The sequence below is a fragment of the Lepisosteus oculatus genome, chromosome 2, assembly GCF_040954835.1.
Source record: "Lepisosteus oculatus isolate fLepOcu1 chromosome 2, fLepOcu1.hap2, whole genome shotgun sequence".
Lineage (NCBI taxonomy): Eukaryota > Metazoa > Chordata > Actinopteri > Semionotiformes > Lepisosteidae > Lepisosteus > Lepisosteus oculatus.
The window spans coordinates 65612067-65628609 of record NC_090697.1 but is presented as its reverse complement, the minus strand read 5'-3'; the positions used below and the strand labels follow the sequence as shown (position 1 = coordinate 65628609).

Sequence of the window (16543 nt, the reverse complement as noted above, 5' to 3'; positions counted from 1 at the left end):
ATACCTACCTGCGAGAACAGATGTGTGCTGAGCAATTGCAAGATGACGAGGAGCGGAATGTGTGCCTCCCGGCCTTCCCAAGACGGGACGCGCAACTACGCTGCCCTGTCATGTCTCACACTCCGGGAACCGCGGAGCCGTCGTGACTTTCACAAAGACTAATTGAGCAAATGTTCCATTTTCGCTAGGGGCGTTGTCAGACACAGATCTAGCAGAGTGACTGACTTCGCCTTCCCGTCCTCAGCCCGTACGTATATAAACCACAATACTTTAACACGCGAGTATAATGCGCACAGAAATGCAGGACACAGGCGCGCCCTGCACCGCTTTCAGAGGTACAATAGACAGGAGGGATTAGCCAATGTTCTCTATAAGCAAAAGAAAATCAAGGGCTTTTAATACTGTTTGTATTTCTTCTTGGGGATTTTGTCTCAAGCTTGCTCGGGTGTTGTTTTAGGTATGCTATGCCTATAAAATGTGTTTTATTTAACAGGCTTACGGGCGCGCTGTCCCTCTGCGGTCGAGTACTGTCGCCCTGGGCACACGCTGCGCATAGCGACGCCTGGCGGCCCTTAGGCGGAAATGCAGAAAAGACCGGGGCTCAGGTCGCGCTGTGTGTTTGCGCCGCTGCAACCGTCTGTAATTCTGCTTTTGAATCCCTGGAATGAAAAACAAGCCCTGTTTGTACATCTTCTAACGTGTCTGTCCCGGTTTCAGAAGAGGTTGAAATGCATGGTACAATACTGAGATTTTTTTTTTATGTGGCACACAAAGTTTAACAATCAAAGATGCTCGCCGCAGTACTTTTTGGACATAAATCCCCAAACTGTGACGAAAACAAGTGTCGCAATTGTGGTTAGTCCAAACTTTTTTAATGTCGTGCGCGGCACTGAGACACTCGTTTTTGTCTATGTATCTATATACTTCAAAGACCTTCGCTAACATGGCGATAAAAGTTGCCGAGCAGCTCCAAATTTTTGCTAACGAAAGCTCTTGGTTTTTTTTGGAATTACACAATAAAAGTGACGTAAGAAAGTGTCTCATTAAACGTCACCACTTTTGTAACTCGCGTGATGCCCTGTTATAAAACGCCAGACCAGTTATAAAACCAGGAAATAGTCGAAGTCGTCTCTTGCGTTCACGTGACTCCCCGCGTCACGAGGGTCCCTCACCCAAGTTACAAAACCCACCAGAGTTAATTCATTAGAGAAACATTAAGCCAGCTTGAAAGTAAACGCCCAGGACTTGCTATTGTGTGTGAAGTATTTGTGTGAAACAGACGCACACAGACGGCCACAAGTAAAATAATTTATTAGAAGCCAGTACCATTCATAGCAGGAAAGAATCTCTAAGGAACAAGTAAGAGAAAGGTTATTTAACAAGTCCATTATAAGTAGATTCTGCAAAACCAATAGCCTAAACGAAAGAAAGGCGTAGATGCAATTCACTGTAGAAATTCGGGCATTTCAGAGCTCTTGGAGAAATGTCTCTGTCCGTCTTGGGGTCTTACTCTCTCAGAGTCCTGCAGAACAGAACCTGCACAATGAAAGACTCAGGCACACGAGCGTCTCAGTGATTCACAAAGCACAAGGTCTCCCTGCACACCTGCACTGTTCCTAACGTCATCGTAGTAACACCACACCTCATTCGACTACAACATTTCTGTAAAGCTTGAACCACCTTTTATAATAATAATAATAATTTACAAACTAAAAGCATCAGAAATGTTCAGGATTTTTGTAGTCTCCTTGGAGTGTCTTGGTGCACAGAGCTGCGCCCCTCTAATGTTGTTTTGGGGACCCGTTTCTTCCGTCACTGCCTCCTTTCTCTGTGGCGAGAGCACCGGCACCTTGAGCACAGAGTACAGGTGGGTCTCTGGCCCGATCGGCTCAACCAGCTGCAAGAGGACACAGGTGGGCACTACAGGGAAGGGCATTTAAAACTGCGACCTGGACGCAGAGTGGGGGGAGTGTGGAACAAGCTGCCCGGCTTCTTTCAGGAAACAGCTGGGGGAGATCCTGGGATCAATTAACTAGTAATTACCATATGGGCCACATGGGTTGAATGGCCTCTCGTTCGTGCTTTCTTCTTATTGATCTCCTCTGTGGCTTTTTTTTTCCCCTGATTCAGTCACCAGACACCAAAAGGGCCAGTACAGAACAGGGTAAAAGACTCCAGGTAAGACTGAATTGAGTTCAGTGCCATGTGTGGCTGAGTAGAGTGTCTCTGAGTAAAATTCAAAGCTATCGTTAGGATATTTATTCTATTAAATGTCTGCAAGACTATTTACCAAGTATTTTTTTACAGTGTTTTGTAAGAGGGAGCGGGATGAAAAACTGATGTCCCCTAGTGTCCATCTAGTCCTACCATGCACTACAGCAGTATTGTGCTCTAAGTCAATCTCAGGGTGAACAGCTCCACGCATGCTTGGTGACAAGGACAGGACACATATACTGAAATCTCCCACCCCCAGTCCCAGTCTGTGCTCCCGAACCTCACCACCATCATTGCATACAGGCAGGGAAATAAGAGGGTGCTGCCCAGCCTCCATATCAGCTGGATTCATATGGAAAACTTTAAGAAAGGGAATCTGGGGTTCCTTTTTCTGTCCCATGCTGCTGGACCCCGAACACTTATCCACTCTCCGCCCCTCACCTAACCAAGCCACGCCCCCATGCAGTAAAACCACACCCACGGGCCACGCCCCCACCCGATCACTACCCCGCCCCCTCCCATTGCTTTGCCCATCAGCGTCAGTCTGCCCAACAGACCAGCTGGTAGATGACCCGGTGCTCCCCTGGAGTCTGTGCTCTCCCAGGGGTAAAACAGGCTCCTGCAGTGGAGTGGAGTTTGAACCCCGCCCAGGTGGTCCTGGGTGGGGAGTCCTGGTGTTTCCCAGATTCCTCTATGCTCCCTCGGCTGGTGTCAAGGTAGAGAGAGGGGGAGGAGTGGGGGCCTCCAGCCTGCAGGGGTGCAGGGGTGGGGATCAGCAATGGGAACCCCCGAGGCCCGCTGAGATCCCACTCTGTCCCGAAGGAGGGTGCAGGAGGGGAGGGCGTCATATTCTTGGAAGATGCCTGGCCAGCGCGATACAGAGACAGACAATATGAGGCATCGTCAGCTGGATGAAAAGATCTCCCAGCGTCACCCCTTTAACTCTCCCCTTCAGCTCTGCAGCAGCCAGCCCTCCTCTGCCGTGTGCCCTCTGCCCGTTGGCGCAGGCGGATTCTGTCCCTCGGAAGCGAGGAGCGCGGATATTCCCGTGGGAAGACCCGGAGCGATCGGCGCCGCCGGCCCCAGGTTTAGCAGCAGTGCGCGCCTCCGGTGGGTGCAGCCAGCGGGAGACCCCAGGGTGGATTAGACTGGCGGGGACAGGCAGGCGTCCAGTAAAGTCAAGCGGGCATGCCGCTCTGCGAAACAGAGCGGGTCGTGCAAGCCACGCCTCGATCCAGAGAGAAACAAACCCGCTCCCCAGAATTCAGCCCGGCTCGGACACGAAGCGCTCGCTCCCCGAGGCCTCTGCGGGGGAGCGGAAACGTCCCTGTGCAGCACTGCCTTCACGCTTTGCCGCCCTGCCTTGACATCATCTGCGGCTGCAGCCTCAGAGGGGCAGCATAGCCATATTCCCATGATGCTCCTGGGGCCCCGGGCGGCTTGAACGAGCAATGGGGCACAAAAAACTGCCGAGGGCGAGCAGGGTCCCCCGAAGAGCTGCCCGTCCGCGGGTGGGCACAAAATCATTCCACTCCTGGGCGGCTCAGCACTGGCGCCATCCAGCTGGCACGCCGAGGGAGCTCTACAGCCCAGACTCTGCCAGCTCAAGCCTGGGTCCTGACACTGGCTGTGACCAGGACTGTCCAATCCAGCGCGCCATCAGGACACCGCTGGGCTGAGGCGACCGTGACTCTCCAGCCTTTCCTGCCCCAGGAGGGCATCTCCTGTGACTTCCCAGCTGCCCGCAGGCGTGCAGTGACATCACTGACAGCCCCAGCGCTCCTGCCAGGCTGTGCGGAGCCTATCAGAGTGGCTCTGTGTCTTCTACTAATCTGATGGAGATTCCGAATTGAAGGGGCATACCATATGAGAAACCAGCTGGAGGGTTTTCTCCAGCAGCTGGTCAGGTGCCAGTGAGCCTGCAGGGTTGTTGGCGAGAGCTGCGCAAGCCTTCCGTCCAACGCCTCAGTCCTGCCGCGTGCGCTGGGGGAGCCCCAGTGTGAGAAGGAGGGGATGGACCCGCTGGCTCAAGTGGGTGAGGACACGTGAATGTGGACACAGGGTAGAGTGGTGACCCATGATGAGCTGCCGATTCAAGATTGCCATGAGGTACTGTATTGCAATGAGTGAAAAGAAATTCTGATCTTAAAGGAAAGTATGAGGATGTCTTGTTTTGGGTTAGACTGTCATTAAGGGCACCGGTGAAGTTGGCCTGGCTTCTGATGACAACTGTGTATTTTAAGTGTATTGGCCAAACGGCATTTCACAACTGCAAAAGAGCCAAAAGACAGATACTGTACACTGTGCTCTGGGGCCAGACTGACACCTTATACCAGGGGACTGTAACTCTGGACTAGAGAGCCACAGGGTGTCCTGGTTTCATTCCAGCAGAGCTCCAGCTGATGTAATTGGAACAACTGCCTTCTTTAACACTCCTGAAATAAACACCTCACGACATTTGGCCCTGCGCCTGGTGCGTGGTTCTTGGCCTAAAGTCCATGGTGTAGGGCCTGACACAGAAGCTCAAGGTAAAAGAAGACTGAGGTACATGGGGCATGAACAATGTGTTGGGTGGGGGGGGTCATTATAAGTGGGTGTGGCTCTATACCAACAATTAATGAAAATATCTCACTGAATGACTGACACCAAGAACTGGCCAATCAGCACTGTTGAGAGACACACAGAAAAGCAGGTGCATTTCTGCTCGCAGAAACACATAACCAGGCAGCAGCACAGGGATTAACAAAGGGATGCTAGCAAGCGGAAGCCTTGTCTGTTTCCTTAGAAAACACTGGAGTGCCGGTTGTAAAAAAATAAAATAAAACAAGCCACAAGCAGATCAAAGTCAGAGCAAAAAGTGGAATTGTCCTGAGGTTAGTGGCTCACCTCCTCTACGGTGCATGCACTAGCAGATGTCAGGTAGCAGGCCGAGCAAGAGGTTGTGCAATGCTTGTCTGTTTTGGTTCAGGGAGGCACAGATTCGATTTGAAAGCCCCAGGCAGTGGCTGAACATGCACGTCCGCTGCCGGTTTCTGGCGTGAAGGCGTCGGCGAGCAGGCCCGGGCCTTCTTCACCTGGTAAGAGAGTGACGTGGACCACCCCCCCTCCCCATCCAGATCACAGCTGCTCGTCATCCCACACTGACACCCGTGAACCGTGAACTGCACGACGGCAGACAGGCCGGGGGGGGGCTCATCTGTCAAGTCCGAAGGGTTGTTGACAATTAGCTCATTGTCCTTCTTTTACAATCCGCAGGCTTCATATTCCCGTTCCTTCAAATCAGGAGAGAGACGCATCGCTTAAGGACTATTTCAAAGGTGCTTTCCTCGTTACGATCCTTGTTAGGGTTTTTACAAGCGCCGTCGATTATGCGATACAGCGTCTGAAGCTTTTCTTTGGCAAGTGAAACGATTTCGGAACTTGTGAGCTCAGTGGTGGCAGTGTCGTACTGCCTGGGAGAACAGCACGTGCCTGGGACATGTGACAGGCCCTGTCGAACACAGAAGAGGGTGGGGTGGGGGTGTTACAAAAGATGGATTCACACTTCCCCAATATATTCATGGGACTCTGATGCCCGTGGCGCTCGAACGTCTTCAGGGACCGCCTCTACATGGCTTCCCGCTGTGGTCGCGCGTGCTGCCAGAAATAAAAACGCAAGCCTGCTCATGTGTCTCGGCGAAAGGCGGCAGGAGGCCGGCGGCGGGGCACTGGGAGAGGACGATGGGATACTATGCTCTGCTCCACGTTGGCTACGTTGGTTGTGCTGAGTCTACAGTATTTACAGCGGGCTCCCAGTCAACAGCATCGTCTGCCCCACCTCTAGATCATCTTCAGGCCAGCTTTGACAATGTCACGGACATTGCAGTCTGTCCCAATTGCAGCAACAGTCCGCACTCTCCTCTTTTTCGTCTTGGAGGGCTTAGGGGTCAGTTCTTCGGTTTTACAAAGAAAAGGCTTCTTCTTCCTCCTATTTCATCCTTCCCTGTACCTCCTTAACAACGTCTCCTCACTGTCCACCCCCCATCCCCGACCCCCACAAAACTGCCCCCTCCCCAGCCAGCAGGGGTGAGGTTGTGTTGGGTTTCTGAATTCAGGAAAGCTGCTGGCTTGGCTTGGAGCTGCAGGCCTCTGCGTTCCCTTGAGTCTTACCAAGTCAGAGGAATCAGACAACCTGTTTGGAGTCTTCCACTTCCTTCTTCCTCGCTCTGAGATCCTCAGGGGTTGTACGTCCCAGTCGAGTGGCCTGTCTGTCTGTCCGTAGGAACTGTTCCCCCTCTCCTCGTGAAGCACAGGGATGCTGTAAAGTCAGTCTCCAGGGTTTGTAGGTGTCATCTGTCTTTCTGAAGCAGGAGCGGTGCAGAGAGTCGGGGTGCCATCCGGTGTCTCTGGGGCACAGAAGGTCTCCCCCTCCAGGAATCTCTTCTGTATATGAAAAGTTGGGGGCCTGTTTAATAATCCCTAGCCAGGGAGGTGTGAGGTGTGAGACAGGATAGGTGGAGCGTCCGTGCGAGTTTACAGTGGACAGTGGGTGAGTCTGTTCCGCACTAGTTTTTTTAGAACAAGTTCTAGATCACATTCTCGAAGAGCTGCATCGAATTCATGATGTTCTCATCCTGAAAGAGGGGAAGAGAGGTTGTAAATTAAATATATCAGGACATCAGCACACCACAAGATTGTTATTATTAAAAAAAATAGTCGTCGTCATCATAGATTCTATTTTGCAATATTTCAAGGTATTAAGTACACAGAAATTAAAAAATGCTATTTGTTAAAATCCTTCTCATTCCCCGGTGTTATACTGAGCGTGAGTGAGATGTATAATGTGTGCCGGAGAGAGTTACAGGTGCTGTGTGTCTTTAAGGGTCTACACGCTAGTGTGTGTCTGTGAGAGTGTTAGTGGATGATATTGTAAGAGTGTGCGTTATTGTGTCTGTGTGAAAATGCATTGGAGCGTCACAGTGAGTACACATTGCAGCATCAACTGCGTTTCACTCGTGTGTTGAAGTTTAAAGGTCTGTGTGAGTGCACAATCTAGTGTGTATTAGTATTCGTGAACCTGTGAGTGCATGTGGCTTCTGTTTCACTGGGCTACTACATCTTGTAGAAGTCTGTGTTAGTGAACCGGTGTGTGTGTTACTGCCCATTTAGGGCCAAATCCAGAGATAAAGTGCCCACAAGGGCAGTAACTCCTGACAAACAGACTGAAATGACATTTTTATAAACCAAATTGCATTGGCTTTTTAATCTGTGCCAAAATATTTATGTCTTAGTTCTGTTTTCGCCTCCGTGGAGTTTCATTTGAGCGGGCTTTTGAACGTTATATAAGGATGGAGTGAGTAGCAGTGGGGAATCCTCAGAATAAACCATAAAACACCAACCAGAGGGCACAAGCGGAAACTATGAGGAAGTGCATTCAAAACTAAGAACTGAGGTGGCACTTCATTACACAAAGGGTGGTGGGAGTGTGGGACAAGCTACACAGCTATGTTAGTAAAGCCAATACCCTGGTTTCTTTCATGAAACAACTGAAAGAGATTGTTAGATCAATGAACTACTAACGACCAAAGGGATACGCGGGCCGAATGGCCACTCCTTGCTTGTAACCTTTTTCATGTAATATTCTACAGGAATATAAACCTGTGTGTCTGGGTGCAACGTGCATCCATGCAGGCATCAGTACCTTTTGACAGGTCTCCATGAACTCATCAATGGTCACCACTCCATCTCTGTTTCTATCCATTTTCTGAAAGGAAGAAATATGACAACATTGCTACACAATATATTTGAGTGTGTGCTCATGTCTCTCAGTACTTTTTTGAAATAAAATAAAGGTTCATTATACTTGTGTGATTGTATGGTGAAAAGAATTCAGATGCAGTCTTTGGGACAGGAGAGTGAAAGATCAATAATTTAACAGCAGCAGAAATTACTGCTGCTACTACCACTAATACTGACACTACCTGCTGCTTCTGCTACTATTGCAACTACTGCATTTCCCCCTAATGTTACTACCACTCATACTAATAATACTGCCAACACTACTGCTACTACTATTACTACTTTTGTCACAGCTAGTGTTGAAAATAACATTCACACTGCAATGCAGATGGAAGTAAGTAGACTTTACAAAATGACTGCCCACAACTGAGCAATCACCAGCCTCACCATCTTGAGCTAATGGTCAGCTGTGCTCTGTTCACCCCTCAGTTTTACTGACTAATGAAAAACAATGCCTGAGAGAGCAGACTGTGGCTCCGGGTTGCTCCGTTTTAATTTTTCCACTCTGAACATCACATTTCCTCTACTAACGGTTAGAACTGAAATTGTGTTCTAGCTATGCCTTACGAAAGGAGAGGCACATTCACAAAATCGGAGGTAGGCGTGCGTGTTTGCTAGGCCAGACCAGATTGCTTACTGTCTTAATGACCGAACAGCAATCTACCAATTGAGATCATCTGAAATAAATGTCTCCTGGATGTTTCCAAAACTTAATAACGCTCACAGAACTAATGTCCGAGTGGAGAGAACAGTGGGGCAAATGGCAGTCCTGATAGGAATCCATTGTTGTTAAAGTGGATGCTTTCTGCTGAAAATTACACCTGGTCCTTAGTGCTTTCTTAATGCAACACAGCTTCAAGCAAACATGTGCTTCACAAGTTGCTCTGAGTGTAGCTCCCTTCAATGTGGTGTTAATTATTGTGGAAAGGCACAGCAGAGGGCGCTGTTTATCAGTGAGACGCCCTGGGGCCACAGTGGCCGGCCCTGGAAGATGCTGTCTGTTCCGGATGGGAAATGCGGGCAAGTGGTGGCGGTGCTGTGCGTGGCCCCGAGGGGCGCCGCCCCCTCCTCTGTCCCAGGTAGCGGGCAGAGGACATGGGGAATGGGGAATGCAGGGGGGATCCGCGAGGAAGGGAACAGCACCCCTTCTTGGGCTTCAGTTCTTTATCCTGTCTGGACACAGGGCACAGCCTCCATGTGAAACATCAAGAGCACTGAGGTTCCAGTCTTACAGCTGAGTCCCGGCGTCTCTTTAGTAACCTCACGCTAATGTATGTTTGTATTGCTCATTAAAGCATGGAACAGGCTGTAAAGCCTTCATGTTTTACTTTATTAACTTATTTCTTAATTAAAAATAAATGCTATAAATGAAGATCCCTGCTCCTACACTGGGAGTGCTAGTGCCCTCAATCTAACCCATCCATTGGTTGAGTCAGCAGTCACACCTCCACAAAAAGACAGCAAGCTACTTCCTGGGTGTTGAACAGTAATAGACTTAGTACCTGGAAGAACTTCTCCACGTGCTCAAAAGGAGCGTCATCTCGGACGCAGGGATAGGTGTATCGTCCCATCATGTCGTAGATGGATTTCATTATCGCCAGCATTTCCTGGAGTGACAACACAGGCTTAACACACATACTGTAGCACTCAGCCTGCTCCACTGCTGGCTGCCAGACACCAGGGACATCACTCCCAGCTGTGCGAACAGCAAGCTGGTCAGAGTGACGTCCCTCTGCTGGCTGATATAAAAACAGGTAAGCCTCCTGGACCAGGGCTGTGGGTCTGCAGAGAGTCTGACACTTGTCTGAGCTGTGGGTCTGCACAGAGTCTGACACTTGACTGAGCTGTGGGTCTGCACAGAGTCTGACACTTGACTGAGCTGTGGGCCTGCAGAGTCTGACATGTCTGAGCTGTGGGTCTGCACAGAGTCTGACACTTGACTGAGCTGTGGGTCTGCACAGAGTCTGACACTTGTGTGAGCTGTGGGTCTGCAGAGTCTGACACTTGACTGAGCTGTGGGCCTGCAGAGTCTGACATGTCTGAGCTGTGGGCCTGCAGAGTCTGACATGTCTGAGCTGTGGGTCTGCAGAGTCTGACACTTGTCTGAGCTGTGGGTCTGCACAGAGTCTGACACTTGTCTGAGCTGTGGGTCTGCACAGAGTCTGACACTTGACTGAGCTGTGGGTCTGCACAGAGTCTGACACTTGACTGAGCTGTGGGTCTGCACAGAGTCTGACACTTGTCTGAGCTGTGGGTCTGCACAGAGTCTGACACTTGACTGAGCTGAGGGTCTGCAGAGTCTGACACTTGTCTGAGCTGTGGGTCTGCACAGAGTCTGACATGTCTGAGCTGTGGGTCTGCAGAGTCTGACACTTGACTGAGCTGTGGGTCTGCAGAGTCTGACATGTCTGAGCTGTGGGTCTGCACAGAGTCTGACATGTCTAAGCTGTGGGACTGCACAGAGTCTGACACTTGTCTGAGCTGTGGGTCTGCACAGAGTCTGACACTTGTCTGAGCTGTGGGTCTGCACAGAGTCTGACACTTGTCTGAGCTGTGGGTCTGCAGAGTCTGAAACTTGACTGCGCTGTAGGCCTGCAGAGTCTGACACTTGACTGAGCTGTGGGTCTGCAGAGTCTGACACTTGTCTGAGCTGTGGGTCTGCACAGAGTCTGACACTTGTCTGAGCTGTGGGTCTGCACAGAGTCTGACACTTGACTGAGCTGTGGGTCTGCACAGAGTCTGACACTTGACTGAGCTGTGGGTCTGCGCAGAGTCTGACACTTGTCTGAGCTGTGGGTCTGCACAGAGTCTGACACTTGACTGAGCTGTGGGTCTGCAGAGTCTGACACTTGTCTGAGCTGTGGGTCTGCAGAGTCTGACATGTCTGAGCTGTGGGTCTGCAGAGAGTCTGACACTTGTCTGAGCTGTGGGTCTGCACAGAGTCTGACATGTCTGAGCTGTGGGTCTGCAGAGTCTGACACTTGACTGAGCTGTGGGTCTGCAGAGTCTGACATGTCTGAGCTGTGGGTCTGCACAGAGTCTGACACTTGTCTGAGCTGTGGGTCTGCACAGAGTCTGACACTTGTCTGAGCTGTGGGTCTGCACAGAGTCTGACACTTGTCTGAGCTGTGGGTCTGCACAGAGTCTGACACTTGTCTGAGCTGTGGGTCTGCACAGAGTCTGACACTTGTGTGAACTGTGGGTCTGCAGAGAGTCTGACACTTGTGTGAGCTGTGGGTCTGCAGAGTCTGAAACTTGACTGCGCTGTAGGCCTGCAGAGTCTGACACTTGACTGAGCTGTGGGTCTGCAGAGTCTGACACTTGTCTGAGCTGTGGGTCTGCACAGAGTCTGACACTTGTCTGAGCTGTGGGTCTGCACAGAGTCTGACACTTGACTGAGCTGTGGGTCTGCACAGAGTCTGACACTTGACTGAGCTGTGGGTCTGCACAGAGTCTGACACTTGTCTGAGCTGTGGGTCTGCACAGAGTCTGACACTTGACTGAGCTGTGGGTCTGCAGAGTCTGACACTTGTCTGAGCTGTGGGTCTGCAGAGTCTGACATGTCTGAGCTGTGGGTCTGCAGAGTCTGACACTTGACTGAGCTGTGGGTCTGCACAGAGTCTGACACTTGTCTGAGCTGTGGGTCTGCAGAGAGTCTGACACTTGTCTGAGCTGTGGGTCTGCACAGAGTCTGACACTTGACTGAGCTGTGGGTCTGCAGAGTCTGACACTTGTCTGAGCTGTGGGTCTGCAGAGTCTGACATGTCTAAGCTGTGGGTCTGCACAGAGTCTGACACTTGTCTGAGCTGTGGGTCTGCAGAGAGTCTGACACTTGTCTGAGCTGTGGGTCTGCACAGAGTCTGACACTTGTCTGAGCTGTGGGTCTGCACAGAGTCTGACACTTGTCTGAGCTGTGGGTCTGCACAGAGTCTGACACTTGACTGAGCTGTGGGTCTGCACAGAGTCTGACACTTGTCTGAGCTGTGGGTCTGCACAGAGTCTGATACTTGTCTGAGCTGTGGGTCTGCAGAGTCTGACACTTGTCTGAGCTGTGGGTCTGCACAGAGTCTGACACTTGTCTGAGCTGTGGGTCTGCACAGAGTCTGACACCTGTCTGAGCTGTGGGTCTGCAGAGTCTGACACTTGACTGAGCTGTGGGTCTGCACAGAGTCTGACACTTGTCTGAGCTGTGGGTCTGCAGAGTCTGACACTTGTCTGAGCTGTGGGTCTGCACAGAGTCCGACACTTGTCTGAGCTGTGGGTCTGCACAGAGTCCGACACTTGTCTGAGCTGTGGGTCTGCACAGAGTCTGACACTTGACTGAGCTGTGGGTCTGCACAGAGTCTGACACTTGACTGAGCTGAGGGTCTGCACAGAGTCTGACACTTGTCTGAGCTGTGGGTCTGCACAGAGTCTGACACTTGACTGAGCTGAGGGTCTGCAGAGTCTGACACTTGTCTGAGCTGTGGGTCTGCAGAGTCTGACATGTCTGAGCTGTGGGTCTGCAGAGTCTGACACTTGACTGAGCTGTGGGTCTGCACAGAGTCTGACATTTGTCTGAGCTGTGGGTCTGCACAGAGTCTGACACTTGTCTGAGCTGTGGGTCTGCAGAGAGTCTGACACTTGTCTGAGCTGTGGGTCTGCACAGAGTCTGACATGTCTGAGCTGTGGGTCTGCAGAGTCTGACACTTGACTGAGCTGTGGGTCTGAAGAGTCTGACATGTCTGAGCTGTGGGTCTGCACAGAGTCTGACATGTTTAAGCTGTGGGTTTGCACAGAGTCTGACACTTGTCTGAGCTGTGGGTCTGCAGAGAGACCTAACATGCACACACTCCACCCTTGCACACGCTCCACCGTCCCTGGGCCCTGGCTGACCTCCTTGGTGATGTAGCCGTCCTTGTTGATGTCGTACAGGTTGAAGGCCCAGTTGAGCTTCTCTGTGACGGAACCACGCAGCAGCACTGACAGCCCGATCACAAAGTCCTGGGACAGGAGGAGCACAGACCGCATCAGTACCATCATCGGCACTGGCCACAGTATCAGCAGTTAAACACAGGAGCAACACGGACGTCACCATTATTTACAACAGACAGCTCCATGACCCCGTCCCCAAGAACATAGACGAGGTCCATAATGTCATCGCTAAATAAGCACAAGAATAACAATGATATTGGAGATGACTGCCTCCAAAGGTGCTGTACAAAATTCAGTTATTGTTAATGGCAAACTCAATGACAAAAATAAAATAGCAACAAACAGTACAGGCAACATCCATGGCCACTCAAGTCAAAATCGAAGTTAGCTATTGTTTTATACAAAATACAGCACAATCCTACATGACAGTGAAGATAGAATCCACAAATCTACCAATAGATGCTTTAATGAATACGTTTATAAGTGTTGAGTTGAGAGAGCAAATAGCCTCAGGGTGGGTGCTCTTTCGGATTGGCTCTGTTCTAGTTTGACAGGTCTCAGCCCTGTTCCTGAGCGAAGGAGCTCAAACAGGGGAAAAGCTGAGTGGTGTGACCACTGATAATCTTCATAATCTCATCCAACCTTAAGAACGAGGTCTGTTTTTCTGACAGACTCACTGCATGTTCATTTCAAAACATTCTGTCCAAGGACGACACTTGATGAGCTGTGTGTCTGCAGAGAGACTCTGACACTTGTTAAGAAATTAAGAAATCGGATGCATTAAGGTCTGACAAAAAGGATTCGCTCATTTTCACAGGGGTGTGGGGGTCTCCAGCGAGCCGCCCATCTGAGCTGTTGAAGTAGATTTCAGGGGATCCTTCCGTAAAGTGCTGGATGAGATTCTGGGATCCATGGGTTTCTGAGCAAACCAGAAGGGCGAGCTGGGCCGAAGGGTCTCAGCTGAGACCTTGCGTCCACTTGGAAGACGACAGCGGGAGAGTCACTGTGCTCTATTAGCAATCAAGCGAACTCTCCAAAAATAGTGACCCGGAGTTTGTGCTCATGAAGACAGGACGAGTCGATATCTAAAACTGGAGTTGTGAAATGTCCACCAGGTACCCTTCAACTTCAACAGGTGGGCAAGTCTGTCCTATCTTTCAGCACGGTGCCCTCTCTCCTACCCACACCCCGGCCGTATCGCTGCACAAGGCAGTCGCACGCCCACGTGAGATAGCGGTGTCGACCCGCCACTGGGGTGTTCCTGCGCCGCCACTCCGGTCTCGTCAGCATCTCGGGAAGTGGCATCATCGTCCGGCCCGGAGAGAGGAAGCCAGCAGCCATATCACTCTGCAACTCACAACTGGCCCCCCACTGAAGCTCAGCAGGTGTGAGCCTGGTCAGTACCTGGATGGGAGACCTCCTGGGAAAAACTAAGGTTGCTGCTGGAAGAGGTGTTAGTGGGGCCAGCAGGGGGCGCTCACCCTGCAGTCCATGTGGGTCCTAATGCCCCAGTATAGTGACGGGGACACTATACTGTAAACAGGCGCCGTCCTTCGGATGAGACGTAAAACTGAGGTTCTGACTCTCTGTGGTAATTTAAAGAGCAGGGTGTAACACCGGCATCCTGGCCAAATTTCCCATTGGCCCTTACCAATCATGGCCTCCTAAAAATCCCCATCTATGAATTGGCTACATTACTCTGCTCTCCTCCCCACTGATAGCTGATGTGTGGTGAGCGTTCTGGCACACTATGGCTACCGTCGCATCATCCAGGTGGGGCTGCACATTGGTGGTGGTGGAGGGGAGTCCCCATTACCTGTAAAGCGCTTTAAGTGGAGTGTCCAGAAAAGCGCTATATAAGTGTAAGCAATTATTAATTATTATTATTATTATTATTATTATTAAAACCCACCGCCGGGATCCCGACTGCGAGGTGGGGCGGGATGAGAGCTCAGGGACAACACCGAGGAAAGGGGGTAGGGGGGACGCGATGACGCCCGTGCCCCTCGTGAAGCCGGCAGGGGCCGGAGGCTGATGGGAAAACAGACCCTGTGAGCGACTCCGGTCTCACCTCAAAGCGGATGGAGCCGTTCCTGTCGATGTCGAAGGCGTTGAACAGGAAGTGGGCATATGTCGTGGCGTCTGCAAGGAGACAGATCAGCTCTGTTTACTTTTTTTCCTGTCCACCCAAACCTCTCTGTCCCTCTACCTGTGACAGTCCAGGATTGGACTACACCGCTGGAAGTACGTCTGACACTACGGGTACTTCAGGCACCCGTCTGTGTGTCTGTGTCTGGATATGTATTATTATGTCATATCTAATGTCTCACGTCTCAAAGTATGAATGTGAGTGAATCGGTGTGTGTAAAAGTGAGAGTATGAATGTGTGAGTGAATCAGTGTGTGTATAAGTGAGAGTATGAATGTGTGAGTGAATCAGTGTGTATATAAGTGAGAGTATGAATGTGTGAGTAAATTGGTGTGTGTATAAGTGAGAGTATGAATGTGTGAATCGGTGTGTGTATAAGTGAGAGTATGAATGTGTGAGTGAATCAGTGTGTGTATAAGTGAGAGTATGAATGTGTGAGTGAATCAGTGTGTATATAAGTGAGAGTATGAATGTGTGAGTGAATCATGGTGTATATAAATCAGAGTGTGACTGTGTAGCTCTCAGTGTGTCTGAGACTCTGACTCAGAATGACTTGAGGAGGTGAATGTGTGACCAGAGAGCCGTATTGTTTCGGTCTCGTAATGAAATACGAGTTTCAGCACTGCCCTGCAGTCTTTCATGCCTCCCCCTCCTCCTTCTTACTTTTCACTCTGCTCTGCCTGCCTCTTAATTCTCCTTTCTTAATCTCTCTCTCAACTCCTCTTTTTCTCTCCCTCTTCCACTCTTAATTTCCCTCTCTTCTCATCCATCTCTCTTGCCCGCATCCCTCTCCATCCCCCAATCCCTTTCTCCACCCCGCTCTTTCTCTCTCTCTCTTTATTTCCCTCTCTCCTGGTCCGTCTCTCCTGCCTGCATCCCTCTCCATCATTCAATCCCTCTCTTTCGCTTTATTTCCCTCTGTTCTTAATCCATCTCACCTGCCTGTACCCCTCTCCATCCCCCAGTCCCTCTCTCCACCTCTCTTTCTCTTTCCCTCTCCCTCTCTCCTGGTCCGTCTCTCCTGCCTGTACCCCTCTCCCTCCGGCGATCCCTCCCTCCACCCGTCTCTCTTCTTCTCTCCCCCCTTCCTCTCCCCCTCTCTCACCTCCTTGAGGGAAGAACTGGGAGTAAATCATCTTGAAAGTCTCCTCGTCCACCAGGCCACTGGGGCACTCCTGTAGCCGAGAAGGGGAGAGAGAGAGAGAGACAGCGGCCACCTGATTCAATTACTGCTTCAAACCAGCTGCAGGCGCCAACACAGGTAGCAAATCATCCTACCCCCCCACCCCCCCCTTCCGAATGTCCCTCCATCCTTCGTGAACACAGCCGCCTCCTGTCTGTTGTGGCTGCTGCACACTTGCACTCCGCCGTCACACACCTGCACGGGGTCTCGCCAACCCTCCCCCATCACCGACGGGACAGCTGGGAGACCTGGGAGCTCGTGGAGACATGCGAGCGCAAACAGGACTTTATTTGCTAAGGGAATCCG

At 50.9% G+C, this 16543-nt stretch overlaps 1 protein-coding gene across 5 annotated transcripts in view; it reads right to left on the bottom strand.

Moving 5' to 3' along the window:
* Positions 1–1294: 1294 nt before the first annotated feature.
* The window catches only part of kcnip3a (Kv channel interacting protein 3a, calsenilin), an 87749-nt gene continuing 72500 nt past the window's right edge, over positions 1295–16543 (bottom strand). For all 5 annotated transcript variants that reach the window (XM_069180858.1, XM_069180863.1, XM_069180868.1 and 2 more), the window contains 6 exons: positions 16160–16229; positions 14978–15048; positions 12868–12975; positions 9495–9599; positions 7895–7957; positions 1295–6827 (listed from right to left, as the gene is read on the bottom strand). In XM_069180858.1, the coding sequence (XP_069036959.1) occupies positions 6780–6827; positions 7895–7957; positions 9495–9599; positions 12868–12975; positions 14978–15048; positions 16160–16229 (465 nt within the window). In that variant the 3' untranslated portion in view covers positions 1295–6779. The remainder of the gene's footprint in view (positions 6828–7894; positions 7958–9494; positions 9600–12867; positions 12976–14977; positions 15049–16159; positions 16230–16543) is intronic.